Source organism: Argopecten irradians, chromosome 13 (assembly GCF_041381155.1).
Source record: "Argopecten irradians isolate NY chromosome 13, Ai_NY, whole genome shotgun sequence".
Lineage (NCBI taxonomy): Eukaryota > Metazoa > Mollusca > Bivalvia > Pectinida > Pectinidae > Argopecten > Argopecten irradians.
The window spans coordinates 13,702,137-13,716,762 of NC_091146.1; the positions used below are offsets into that span (position 1 = coordinate 13,702,137).

A 14,626-nucleotide genomic window follows, 5' to 3' on the forward strand; every position below is an offset into this window, starting at 1 on the left:
GTTTTGGTGCAATTATTGAAAAGCTGTTTTCCCTAATATTGACATTAATTTCATTATTTTAGGATAATAAGTGTTGTAATGGCAATGAACTATCATTTTATGGAGGAAAATGCTGGATTTTAAGAATTTCAGGAGGTCCAATGGGCCAAATCACCAGGTTAAGGTTTTGGTGCAAGAGTTGAAAAACTGTTATTCTTAACACCTGATATTTATTTCTACATTCATATAGGATTGTAAATCTTGCTTTTGGTGTACTGTGAACCAACTTTCTTTCCTGTGCGATTTATTTTCGCAAATTTTGCAATCCAAATATATTTGCGAAAGTTTATCTCCCTGAACTGACATCTACATCATTGTTACTGATAGGAAAGTCCAGTCATTTTTCAAAATCTAGAAATGTTAATCTTCGCGAACTTGTTTTGAAATGGAAATCGTGAAATTAAGTAGCTGCGAAAGAAAGTTGGTTTACAGTATGAACAAATATTATCAGAATGAAAAAGTAGAGCATTAAAAAATTTCAAGATGCCTAATTATAAGGCGCCAATTTGTGCTTGACATTGATTTCTGCCTTAATTTGCTATAGGAGCTTAGACTTACGGATATGGACATTCATTTTAGTGGTAAAACACATGATTTTGAGAATCATTAGAAGCTCACTGGGTAAACATGTACTTGCATGATAAGCTCATGGATCATTAATAGCTGCTAAAGGCAAGCTTTGTTGTTCTCAAACAGGTTTTGTACAAGTTATCTCCCTTCCAAAAACGTTCAGTAAATGTTTGACCATACATTATCACTACAATGTGCTGTACCACTGGCATTTAACACAGTGTTTTTGTATAAGAGGAATTACAGGTTGAGGGGGTTTATATCAGGTAGAAATACTGGTCACTAAATACAAAATATTGATACAATAATCTCCTGTGAAGAAGGGTATTATTGTCATTTAATTATCTGGAGTTTCTCACAGTCTTTCATATAACGTTCATCTTATTGGCAAGGTAGCCTTTGTATCACTATCACAACAGTTCTTATTAATGGAGTGAAGCCAGATTATTTGGTTTTTCTTTGATATGCTAGAAACGCCCACTGGAGAATTATGTGTGAAATGTTCAAACCTGCTTGCTGTCCGCCATTACACATTGTGATCAGACATCTTGTATGCCGAACTTTGTCCTTGCCTGTGGAGAAAAACAACTTTTGTCTAGAACTATCGAAAGAGCTCTTATTGTATTATGTTTACCTTATCATGCACATACTCCTGTCTAAAAAAATTATCAACTCCGGATCCTCAGTAGTACATGTATGTATTGCATTTTTTAACTTGTGACATTTACTCAGGTGTGGGTACAGGGTACATATTGTACAGTATATATTTGAACCTGATGATCGTATTGCTATGCCATTAAGAATTTCAACGGTATCAATGAAAATATTTAACATTGTCATGGAATTTATCAATAATTTTTGTTACATGTTTCATAAGGATTGTAGAACAATACATGTATGCATATGTTGCAATTGGTTAATTATTATTTAACAGAATTAGCCTCACTGAATTATCTCTTTAAGACTTGCTGGCATTGTTACCTTCGGCCATCAAATGACAATCCTTATTTGACCATGTTTTAGTCTGTTGGTCTCTATGTCATGCTTATGCATTGAATGATGATGTTCATAATTTAATCTTGTCACGTCTAATCAATATTAAGCAAAAGGTAACAATAAAAACAAACACAGAGAATCCCTGTATATAAAAATAGTTGTATTTGCTGACGTTGAACAGTATCTACGCATGAATGTCACTATGGCAGGTAATGCTGATACCTTGGTTCTGGATCCTGTAAGGATAAAATCATGGTCAATTATATTAGATAAAATAAATATCAATTATGGACCTTTACTGAGGTCCATATGGTGTTATTATGCCCTGGTAGAATTAAATAATGACCAAGAGCGTAGCCCGGGTTCATTACTTGTTATTTAACTAGGGTGTTATAACACCATATGGACCGAATCAAAGGTTCTTAATTCTTATATTAGATATGTTAATTATTTCAAATGTTTGCTTCGTGCTAAGTAATATAGATATACATGCAGAATGGCTCAACTTCATTTTCCGGAAGAACTTTAAAGTGAACAGTCGGGCAAGGATGGCTTAAGTCGGTTAAGATGGTGTGAATGTATCCAGTATAATTTCTTAAGGTTTTCTTTGCCCGACTATTCACTTTAAGTCTGGTATTTCAATCGCAATATCAACTTGGGAGTGATTTAAGAATAGAATGTCAAACTTCTGTTCTATAAATAACTGTACTATCAAATTCCTGTTCTGTAATTATCTGTAAAACTCTGTAAAAAGTGTTCTATAAATACATGTACCTGTCAAATTCATGTAGTATAAATACCTGACAATCTCTTGTTATTCTTTATATACCTATCAAACTCCTGCTTTATATATGTATCTGTGAAACGCCTGTTCTATTTATAACTGTCAAACTCCTATTCTATAGATATCTGTCAAACTCATTGTGTTCTATAAATACCTATCAAACTCAAGTTCTATAAATACCTGTCAAACTCAACTTCTATGAATACCTGTCAAACTCAACTTCTATGAATACCTGTCAAATACCTGTTCTATAATTACATGTCAAACTCAAGTTCTATAAATACCTGTCAAATACTTGTTCTATAAATGCCTGTCAAACTCAACTTCTATGAAAACCTATCAAATACCTGTCAAACTCCTGTTCTATAAATACCTGTCAAACTCCTGTTCTATAATTACCTGTCAAACTCCTGTTCTATAAATACCTGTCAAACTCCTGTTCTATAAATACCTGTCAAACTCCTGTTCTATAAATACCTGTCAAACTCCTGTTCTATAAATACCTGTCAAACTCAAGTTCTATAAATACCTGTCAAACTCCTGTTCTATAAATACCTGTCAAACTCCTGTTCTATAAATACCTGTCAAACTCCTGTTCTATAAATACTGTCAAACTCTGTTCTATAAATACCTGTCAAACTCCTGTTCTATAAATACTGTCAAACTCGTTCTATAAATACCTGTCAAATCTTCTATAAATTAAACTCCTGTTCTATAAATACCTGTCAAACTCTGTTCTATAAATACCTGTCAAACTCCTGTTCTATAAATACCTGTCAAACTCCTGTTCTATAAATACCTGTCAAACTCCTGTTCTATAAATACCTGTCAAACTCCTGTTCTATAAATACCTGTCAAACTCCTGTTCTATAAATACCTGTCAAACTCCTGTTCTATAAATACCTGTCAAACTCCTGTTCTATAAATACCTGTCAAACTCCTGTTCTATAAATACCTGTCAAACTCAAGTTATATAAATACCTGTTAAATACCTTCAAACTCTGTTCTATAAATACCTGTCAAACTCCTGTTCTATAATAACTTCAAACCCTGTTCTATAAATACCTGTCAAACTCCTGTTCTATAAATACCTGTTCTATAAATACCTGTCAAACTCCTGTTCTATAAATACCTGTCAAACTAGTTCTATAATACTGTCAAACTCCTGTTCTATAAATACCTGTCAAACTCCTGTTCTATAAATACCTGTCAAACTCCTGTTCTATAAATACCTGTCAAACTCAAGTTCTATAAATACCTGTCAAACTCCTGTTCTATAAATACCTGTCAAACTCCTGTTCTATAAATACCTGTCAAACTCCTGTTCTATAAATACCTGTCAAACTCCTGTTCTATAAATACCTGTCAAACTCCTGTTCTATAAATACCTGTCAAACTCCTGTTCTATAAATACCTGTCAAACTCCTGTTCTATAAATACCTGTCAAATTCCTGTTCTATAAATACCTGTCAAACTCAAGTTCTATAAATACCTGTCAAATACCTGTTCTATAAATACCTGTCAAACTAGAGTTCAATAATATCTGTCAAACTCCTGTTCTATAAATACCTGTCAATCTCAAGTTCTATAAATACCTGTCAAACTCCTGTTCTATAAATACCTGTCAAACTCAAGTTCTATAAATACCTGTCAAACTCCTGTTCTATAAATACCTGTCAAACTCAAGTTCTATAAATACCTGTCAAACTCCTGTTCTATAAATACCTGTCAAACTCGTTCTATAAATACCTGTCAAACTCCTGTTCTATAAATACCTGTCAAACTCCTGTTCTATAAATACCTGTCAAACTCCTGTTCTATAAATACTGTCAAACTCAAGTTCTATAAATACCTGTCAAACTCCTGTTCTATAAATACCTGTCAAACTCAAGTTCTATAAATACCTGTCAAACTCCTGTTCTATAAATACCTGTCAAACTCAAGTTCTATAAATACCTGTCAAACTCCTGTTCTATAAATACCTGTCAAACTCCTGTTCTATAAATACCTGTCAAACTCCTGTTCTATAAATACCTGTCAAACTCAAGTTCTATAAATACCTGTCAATACTGTCAATCAAGTTCTATAAATACCTGTCAAACTACCTGTTCTATAAATACATGTCAAACGTTTTAGTGTTCTATATCTATCAACTCATGTTCTATAAATATGTCAACCTCTTAGTGCTCTATAATATACCTGTCAAACTCCTGTTCTATAAATACATGTCAAACTCCTGTTCTATAAATACCTTTCATAAACTCCTGTTCTATAAATATTTCAACATCTTAGTGCTCAGAAATACTGTCAAATCCTGTTCTATAAATACCTGTCAAACTCCTGTTCTATAAATACCTGTCAAACAATCTGTTCTATAAATACCTGTCAAACTCCTGTTCTATAAATACCTGTCAAACTCGAGTTCTATAAATACCTTCTATATAAATACCTGTCAAACTCCTGTTCTATAAATACCTGTCAAACTCCTGTTCTATAAATACCTGTCAAACTATTAGTGTTCATAAATCTGTTCTGTCTATAAATACCTGTCAAATCCCTGTTCTATAAATACCTGTCAAATTCCTGTTCTATAAATACATGTCAAACTCGAGCTCTTGTTCTATAAATACCTGTGAAACTTCTGATCTATAAATACCTGTCATAAAACTTCAATCTGTTCAAAAATACCTTTCAAATTCCTGTTGTTCTATAGAATCACATTGACTGTCCGGACAGGTGTAGATTTGTTTCTTCTTCTTACAATAATAACAACAGAACATTTGGACGTTTGGATCCGGATCGTCACAGATGTGTAACTGTTCGTCCAGGTATTGGCACTGGCAGGGCGTGATCGGGTCGTTACATGTCGGAGCTGTGGGATGAAATAGTGCTGTGACTTTTAAATCATATAATTTCTCCTATACTATATAATCTTACCTGGGTCTACCAAATGGACATGGATATCTCAATCCGAGGGAAAGATTTTGTTTGGTCAACCTGAGGCTTGCCACGAGTGTTGAGACATTCATGTCCACTTGACAGACCCATGTTTGTTTGTTTTTGTCTTATACGAAACATCATGAAATGCATTTATTAAGAAACATCCCAATGCGTCACATGTATTGAGGACGTCACAAGTGTGAGCTGTCTTTTTCATACCCCTGTAAACGACAAGGTTATCTTTTCGCTAATAGTGCGGGATAACCCTGTCAAGTATTTGAGAAAGGGGTAAACATATTTATAGGGTCTTTCCCTGCCTTGAGGGTAGGGCAGAGAAATCTCTACCCGAGGAAGTGACTCACAACTGTTTAACCCGAGGCTTGCCGAGTGTTAGACTGCCATGAATCGCCTCCGAGGGTAGAGATTTTCCAGTTCTACTCTCTTAGTGGGGAAGGAGAAATAGGTTCCCATGTACCCCGCTGGCAGTTTTCCGAAACATGTTTTTTAGGACCGATATGATGTCTAGTTTCATTTTATGCTTGTTGCCTTTATCAACTGATGTTCCATGGGGGTCATATGGCGGCCATCTTTGATTTGGTTATCAAAAATGGCCAAAATCACACATTGCCATATACGCACATAGATAAAGAACCAGACAACACACAGAGGCAAATAAACACATTTTTCAATATGACAGAAGCATGCTGAATACGATAAAATCTAAATAATCACGTGGCGTCTTCTCAGTTTTGTGAAATGGCGGGATTTTTTTCCGCTTTTTTCACTGAAAAAAATCAATAAATGTCATAATTTTCATCACAAGAAAAACGTTTCAATGATAAAACACCTGACAGTCATTCCGAATTGAACTAACCCTTGTGTAAACATATATGTACTATGAAAAGATGGATCGCACGAATGAGGTTGGAAAAAAGAGAAGGAACACCCCAAAATGCAAAAAAAAAAAAAAAAAAAAAAAAAAAAAAAAAAAACACCAAGAATTTAAAACTCCATATATTACGGGAAAACAGATTGTAACAGTTATTCTGAATTGACCTGACTCTTATCTAAACATGTGCATTATAAAAGGATAAATTCACAAAAAAAAAAACAGTATAATAATTGACATTTTCGCCACTTCCCAACAACAAGTTGCCAACATTTGTCTCTCCAGTGCAGGACCAAACGGCTGTGTGCTCTCTCACTCTGGATTGTAAGGAGATTCATGCGTATGCATTCCCTCCATTCAACCTTGTGGGCAGGGTTCTAATAGAAGTTTCGGGAGCCCTTTGTACCCTCCAATAGCGCCCCTGTAGCCGAGACAACCTTGGTTTCCGGAGCTCTTGTCGTATCTTGTGGATGTTCCTCTTGTTTTCTCATACAGAAAATCATATCAATGACGTGACGTCTCTTAGGTTTGTGGATTGGCGGGAAAATAATTAATAATTATCCCTTGTGTAAACATATGTGTACTATGAAAAGATAGATCGCATGGTTGTCGTGGAAAAAAGAAAGGAATCCCCTCCGCCGAAAAGAAATAACGCAAAAAAAAATGAAAAAAATGAATACTTTAATGGTCAATATATTTTGGCAAAACAAATTGTATCAGGTATTCTGAATTGAACTGACTCTTAATATATGTGCATTATAAAAGGATAAATTTATGGGTTTTGGCAGAAGAAGCGAAATGAACATCCCCCTAAATATGTGTGCATTATAAAAGGATAAATTTATGGTTTTTGGCAGAAGAAGCGAAATGGACTACCCCCTAAATATGTGTGCATTATAAAAGGATGAATTTATTGTTTTTGGAAGAAGAAGCGATGAGTAATAAATGACGTTTAACTCTTCGCCCGTCATTGTTGTACAATCGGAAGTGGAGATAACTCCGTGTGAAAGACGGGCGGTCACCATAGGGGCACGCGCTCCAGGGATATACGATGTTTTCTTTTGTACCTACGGGTGTTATACTGGCTGGTCTAGGGCAATACACTTATGTCGCCTGAGGCTGTATTGCATGGCTACCCATGCAATAAAGCCTCGTGACGTAACGGCGTCAACAAAATCTCTTTTTCCTCTGTAAATTTTTAACATATTTTTCACAAATATGACTGGTTTTACTATAAAAGGTGCAAATAATAGAATTTGTGATCAAAATATCACGTAATTTTTTCCATGTATGGAAAATTGACTTCCAGTCGCGGATTTCTTCTAATTTATTTCAAAATGGCGGGATATTATAGTTGTAAAATTGCAATAAAACGTCGAGGTATGAAAGAAAAATACTCTTTCATACAAATGTAAGTGGATATGTAGGATAGGGATATTCTACCCTCGGGATCAAAAAATGTTGCAAAACCCTCGACAAGCCTTGTGTTTGACTACATTTTGTGATCCTCGGGTAAATATCCCTATCCTTCGTATCCACATATGTAAGAGTCTTTTATTATTCCCCCGAGAGAAATACGACGTTTTATTTCCCTGCCATGTCATGTGTTTCAACTAATCACAGACACTTTTATAAACATGAGGTATAATAATAATAATTATTGAACATTTATCATGTTATAACGCACATATGTTTAGACAAGAGTCAGTTAAATTCAGAATAACTGTTACAATGTGTTTGCCAGAATATATGGAGTTTTAATTTAAGTTTTTATCATTTTTTCTCGGTGTATATGTGTGGGGAGGGGGATGTCTCTCTCTTTTTTCCACCTCATTTATTTGATCTATCATTTTCATAGTACATTTGTTTTGTACAAATATGTTTACACAAGGGTTAGTTTAATTCAAAATGACTTCCAGAAGGTGTTTTATCATTCAAAAGTTTTCTTGCGACGAGAAATATGAAATTTAATGATTTTTCCAATGAAAAAAGCTGAAGAATTCATTAATTTCCCGCCAATTCACAAAACTGAAAAGACGTAACGTCATTATTGTGATTTTATCGTATCCAGCATGTTACAATTATATTTAAAGATGTGTTTATTTTTCTGTGTGTTGTCTGGTTCTCTATCTATGTACGTATATGCGAAAGTTGGATTTTGGCCATTTTTTTGATAACTGAAATCTAAGATGGCCGCCATATGACCCCCATAGGATATTAGTTGTCAATGGCAACAAGCATAAAACGAAACTAGACATCATACCGGTCCTAAAAACCATGTTTCGAAACATGAGGTTTCGAGGGGTACATGGTAACCTATTTCTCCTCCCCACTATTTAGGTAGGGAATGATTCTTTTTCTGCTAAGACTGTGTAATTTACCCAAAATTGTTAAAAACTACAAATTCGGGATTAAAAACCCAAGAATAAATAAATCAACTCAAATATTTCTATTTTCCTTTGTTAAACTTGTTGCACTGTGACAAACAAGAATCGGAGTCATTTTAAAATATTCACAGTCATAGAAATACTAACAAATTTTGTATTTTTTTTATTTTTTTTTTGTGTCTTTTACCAAGTAAACATCAACGAAATATATATGAAGGTAGGTGGGATTCCGATTACGATTATCATTAGGTAAATTTAGAGTATGCTATTGATTATCCAATCATGCAAGACGTTTTACAATTTCCGGTTTATCGCACGAATATGTTATACGCGTGCAGACTGTCTTGTCCTGGGTAAGACAGAGAAATCTTTCCCTCACCGGAAGTGCAGATATCTCTGTCCGATGGGATGGGAAACTCTGTCTTTTACCATCGTAAGGAATAGACAGCTCGCATGCACCTGACAATGATGTGACGTCACCAATACATACGTAAACTGTTGTTGAGGATGTCTCTGTGATGTATATACTATGAAAATAGTTTTTAACAACTAAATTGTTCTCTGAGGTATAGGAGAAAAATAATCAAAAATTGGTCTGTCAAGTGGACAGGGATATCTCAACCCTCATGCACGTGAAAGATATTGGCCGTCAGTCCACGGCAAGCCTCGGGTTGACCAGCCGAAATCTTTCACTCGAATTGAGATATCCCTGTCCAGTTGACAGACCCATGTAATATTATCTTTTACTTATAAACATATTAGCATTGCTATCAAAGAGGGAAGATGTGTTATCACAATTGAGATTTTTGGAACAATTATCAGATCTGTGTTAGTATATCTCTATTACTGTTCAGTAAGTATTATGTAGTAGAGCAAAAAAAGCCAAACCGGATCATATAATCGTCAATAGGCAAAAGTTCTACATGTATCTTAGCTATAAAGAAAGCTTTAATAGAAACCTAATATTCTCATGGATGTATCTAAGAGATAAAGACATTATGTATAAATTAAACCCTTTCATAAATGTATCTAAGAGATAAAGAAAGCTTAAATAGAAATTAAATTCTCTTATAAATGTATCTAAGAGATAAAGAAAGCTTAAATAGTAATAAAATTATCTAATAAATGTATTTAAGAGATAAAGACATTATGCAGAAATTAAACGCTTTCATAAATGTATCTAAGAGATAAAGACATTATGTAGAAATTAAACGCTTTTCCTAACCTTAGATTGAAAATAAATGCTTGCATAAATGTATCTCAGAGATAAAGAAAGCTTATATAGAAAGTAAATTATCTCATAAATGTACCATAGAGAAAGTTTAGATAGAAAAGAAATCTTGTAAATGTGTATAGAAAGCTAGTATAGAATGTTTACCCGGTGATGGTGTAAACCCTGCGAAGAAAATAAAAAAAAATGTAATGCAATTTATATCATGATAAACTATTGCGGCGAAATATACATGTATGTATCTTTTGTACTCTCTAGATGGCACGTTGGGGTACCTGTTACACCTGTTTTTACAGGGTTTGTGATGAGATAATTTGAAAACAGTTTTTTTAACAACTGAATTGTTCTCTGAGGTATTGGAGAAAAATAATAAAAAATTGGTCTGTCAAGTGGACAGGGATATCTCAACCCTCATCCTAGTGAAAGATATTGGCCGTCAGCCCTCGGCAAGCCCTGGGTTGACCAGCCAAAATCTTGAACTCGAATTGAGATATCCCTATCCACTTGACAGACCCATGTAAGATTATATTTTACTCATAAACATATTATCATTGCTATCAAAGAGGGAAGATGTGTTATCACAATTGCGATTATTGGAAATATTATCAGATCTGTCTTTATATATATCTATTACTGTTTAGTAAGTATTATATAGAGGATCAACACAAAAGCCAAATCGGATCATAGAATCTTATATGATAGGCAATGGTATCTTATAGATACATAAAGCTTAAATAGAAACTTAATACTCTCATAAATGTATTTAAGAGATAAAGAAAGCTTGATAGAAAATGAAAGCTTGATAGAAAATAAATGCTTTCACAAATGTATATTATAGATACAGAAAGCTTAAATAGAAAGTAAATGTTTTCATAAATGTGTATCTAAGAAAAAAATAAAGCTTATATAGAATATAAATACTCTGATAAATGTATTTAAGGGATAAAGAAAGCTTATATAGAAATTAAACGCTTTCATAAATTTATTTAAGAGATAAAGAAATTTAAAGCTTATATAGAAATCAAACACTTTCATAAATGTATCTCAGAGATAAAGAAAACTTAAATAGAATGTAAAACGGTAATATAGAAACTACAATAATGGTTTCTCCCCATAATAGACACTCCCTTGTAAACGTAACTTCCGGTTCTATGATGTCATCACCTTTTGTGTATACGATGTGCTTGTTATGATGGAGAATGAATACACACAAGTCAAGCTGATAAGTTTGTTGGGTTTACATTGTATGTCGAACACAAACACCATGGATGACGTTACAATAAATGTATCTAAGAGATAAAGAAAGCTTATGCACATAAGAGAAAGCTTAGATAGAAAATAAATCTTGTAAATGTATATAGAAAGCTAGAATAAAATGTTTACCTGGTGATGGTGTAGACCCTGCGAAGAAAATAAAAAAAAAATGTAATGTAATTTATACCATGATAAACTATTGCGGCGAAATATGTTCTCTTTTTTTTTACTTTCTAGATGGCACGTTGGGGTACTGTGACACCATACTGTTATTATTACACATGGTTTTTACGGCGTTTGTAATTTGTTTAATTGATGATATATTAGAATTTTTTGTAAATTATTTCCAATATTGAATTATAAGAATGGTAATAACAATAACCTATATGAGTTAGAATGATTAAAACCCATTAAATAAAATATTTACGAACCTACCACACAGGTCGCAGGTTTTTCACGGGTTTACTTACCACAGATTCCGCATTTTTATCACAGAGGTTTAATTTTGATTACCACAAATCCGCACTTTTTTTCACAGAGGTGTTTTACTAACCACAAACCCGAACTTTTTTCACAGAGTGTTTTACTTACCGCAAAGCCCGCAAGTTTTATCACATAGATGTTTTACTTACCAAAAAATCCGCAAGCTTTTTCACAGACGTGTTTTACTTACCACAGAGCTCGCACTTGTTTTCACAGAGGTTTGGTTTTACATACCATAAAGTCCGCAAGGTTTTTTAATTTTTTAAGAGGCTTAGTTTACTTACCACAAATGCCGCACGTTTTGTTACAGAGTTGAGGTTGAATATTACAAATCAAGGAAGTTGTTGCAGCATCGATATCACAGCGATCCCCAGCATCGAAACATCCTACATCAAATGATATATCAATATGTTTTACATATATGCGACTTTATTGAAATTATGAGCGGTATGACATTTATTGTCTGCTTCTTTGGTTATTATTGTATTGAATTCTATCGCATTTCAATATATTAAACATCATAAAACTAAAAGGCTAAAAACTGATTTACGGCATATTTATGTCGTAACTGTTTGTTAATAAAAGTGTGTCTGCTGATACATTATAGTAATTCCATTGGTAAGTATACATATGCTTTTATAATACAGTAGACTGGCCACTAGACCCTAAGTTACTGTTAAGACTTGCACAGCACAGTTCTTTACTAGATTATCTCCCCCTAGATTAAAACTCTAGAATCAGGCATGTAGTATTCAAAAATAATCAAGCCAAAGTTTTTTAATATTCTAGAGACTGGTGGCCAGTCTATTAATACTGGTAAAATTAACGTTTTGTATAGTGAATATATTGTATCTAGAGACTTAAAGAGTAATACACGGACACACGATAAAGATAGCTTCAATTAACTAACTAAATAACCTACAATACAATATTTAGTTCACATTAATCAATTAGTATCAATCAAGCAGGATCCATGATCTACAAATGAAGAGATGTATGTTTAAAAGCTAGGAAAGTTCTATATCAATCTAGCAGGATCCATGATCTACAAAAGAAGAGATGTATGTTTAAAAACTAGCAAAGTTCTATATTAATCTAGCAGAACCCATGATCTACAAATTTAGAGATGTATATTTAAAAACTAGCAAAGTTATATATTAATCTAGCAGAACCCATGATCTACAAATTTAGAGATGTATATTTAAAAACTAGCAAAGTTATATATTAATCTAGCAGAACCCATGATCTACAAATTTAGAGATGTATGTTTAAAAACTAGTAAAGTTCTATATTAATCTAGCAGAACCCATGATCTGGATATGAGTGTCTATAAATTAGCAGATCCCTTAATAATATATTTATATCAAACTAGCATATATAAAACTACAATAAAACTACTCATCTTAAAGATACTCCAACGCCGACAGAGCATGAATGATATTTATTATTTGAACAATAATTGGTGTTTAATCGTGTAAAGATGTGCCTAATTAACACAAAAAAAATAACATAAGATAATTTATTTTGCCTTTGGTGCATGCGGAATAATTACTTCATTCCATATAGGGTATAGTGCTACGGAATTTGTTCGGGATGCAATTCATTTTTTTTTTATTTTTATCTTGAAGTAAATTTTGAAGCTTAAACTTTTCAACGGTGGTAATGGTGTAAAGTAAGTAACTTTTGAAACTGAAGCCTGCTCCTGTTTTTGATAGTGAAAAAAATACAATATGCCAGCGGTGGAGCATCTTTAAGGGTCATCTCGACAACTTCAGCGATGTAACAATACCTACAGCTGTAGGTAACTTGACTAAAGCTGTAGGTAACTTGACAACAGTTGAAGGTAACTTGACCTACAGCTGTAGGTAACTCGACTACAGTTGTAGTTAACATGACCTACAGTTGTAGGTAACTTGATTACAGCTGTAGGTAACTTGACTATAGTTGTAGGTAACTTGACCTACAGCTGTAGGTAACTCGACTACAGTTGAAGGAAATTTAACTTCAGCTGTACGTGTAGGTAACTTGACTACAGGTGTACGTGTAGGTAACTTGACTACAGGTGTACAATTTCTATGTACAGAACAGTATACACATTACTGTTAACATTGATATATCGGGATGAAATTATCAACTCCCTCACGTAAATGTCTACGTTTACACTATTACTGTTAGCAAATCAAAGGTTTTCTGGATCTGTACTTAAATGAACAGATGACCCTTTCACATGATCACACTTTTTATAATCCGCTAGCACAACTTTATGAAAGAAATCCTGGATTACCTGTTTTTTCTGTTGTTACTGGAGATTTAAAATATATTGTATATATAAATCTGTTGTGGTAAATACATTATATATATAAATATGTTCTTTTAGATACATTGTATATATAAATCTGTTGTGGTAAATACATTGTATATATATATAAATCTGTTGTGGTAAATACATTGTATATATATATAAATCTGTTGTGGTAAATACATTGTATATATATATAAATCTGTTGTGGTAAATACATTATATATATAAATATGTTCTTTTAGATACATTGTATATATCAATCTGTTGTGTTACATACATTGTATATATATATAAATCTATTGTGGTAAATACATTAAATATATATAAATCTGTTGTGGTAAAATATATCATATATATAAATCTGCTATGGTAAATACATTGTATATATAAAATCTGTTGTGGTAAATACATCGTATATATATAAATAGGTTGTGATAGACACATTGTATATATAGAAATCTGTTGTAGTAAATACATTGTATATAATATATAAATATATGGTGTTAAATATATTGTATACATATAATTATATTGTGATAAATATATTGTATATATATATAATCTACTGTGGTCAAAAATATTGCTATAAATCTTCTGATTTAGTTTCGAAGAAATTGAATTTGTCATTTTTTTTCTAAATCGATATTCATATTTGACATTTTAAGTAGTTCCTTAACATGAAATTTAAAAAAAAACATTCGTCTGCGGTAAATCTTTAACAAAATGTTCTATGATATGTGTAATATTTACT

At 32.8% G+C, this 14,626-nt stretch overlaps 1 protein-coding gene across 5 annotated transcripts in view; it reads right to left on the bottom strand.

Moving 5' to 3' along the window:
• Window positions 1-1,744: 1,744 nt before the first annotated feature.
• The window catches only part of LOC138305912 (uncharacterized), a 30,934-nt gene continuing 18,052 nt past the window's right edge, over window positions 1,745-14,626 (bottom strand). Inside the window, exons 12-17 of one of the 5 annotated variants that reach the window (XM_069246188.1) lie at window positions 13,858-13,875; window positions 11,858-11,959; window positions 11,220-11,237; window positions 9,984-10,001; window positions 5,078-5,261; window positions 1,745-1,841 (exon numbers count right to left, since the gene is read on the bottom strand). In XM_069246188.1, the coding sequence (XP_069102289.1) occupies window positions 1,790-1,841; window positions 5,078-5,261; window positions 9,984-10,001; window positions 11,220-11,237; window positions 11,858-11,959; window positions 13,858-13,875 (392 nt within the window). In that variant the 3' untranslated portion in view covers window positions 1,745-1,789. Of the gene's footprint in view, window positions 1,842-5,077; window positions 5,262-9,983; window positions 10,002-11,219; window positions 11,238-11,857; window positions 11,966-13,857; window positions 13,876-14,626 lie in introns of all 5 variants that reach the window. The other 4 variants (XM_069246191.1, XM_069246190.1, XM_069246192.1 and 1 more) reach the window with 4 other exon arrangements.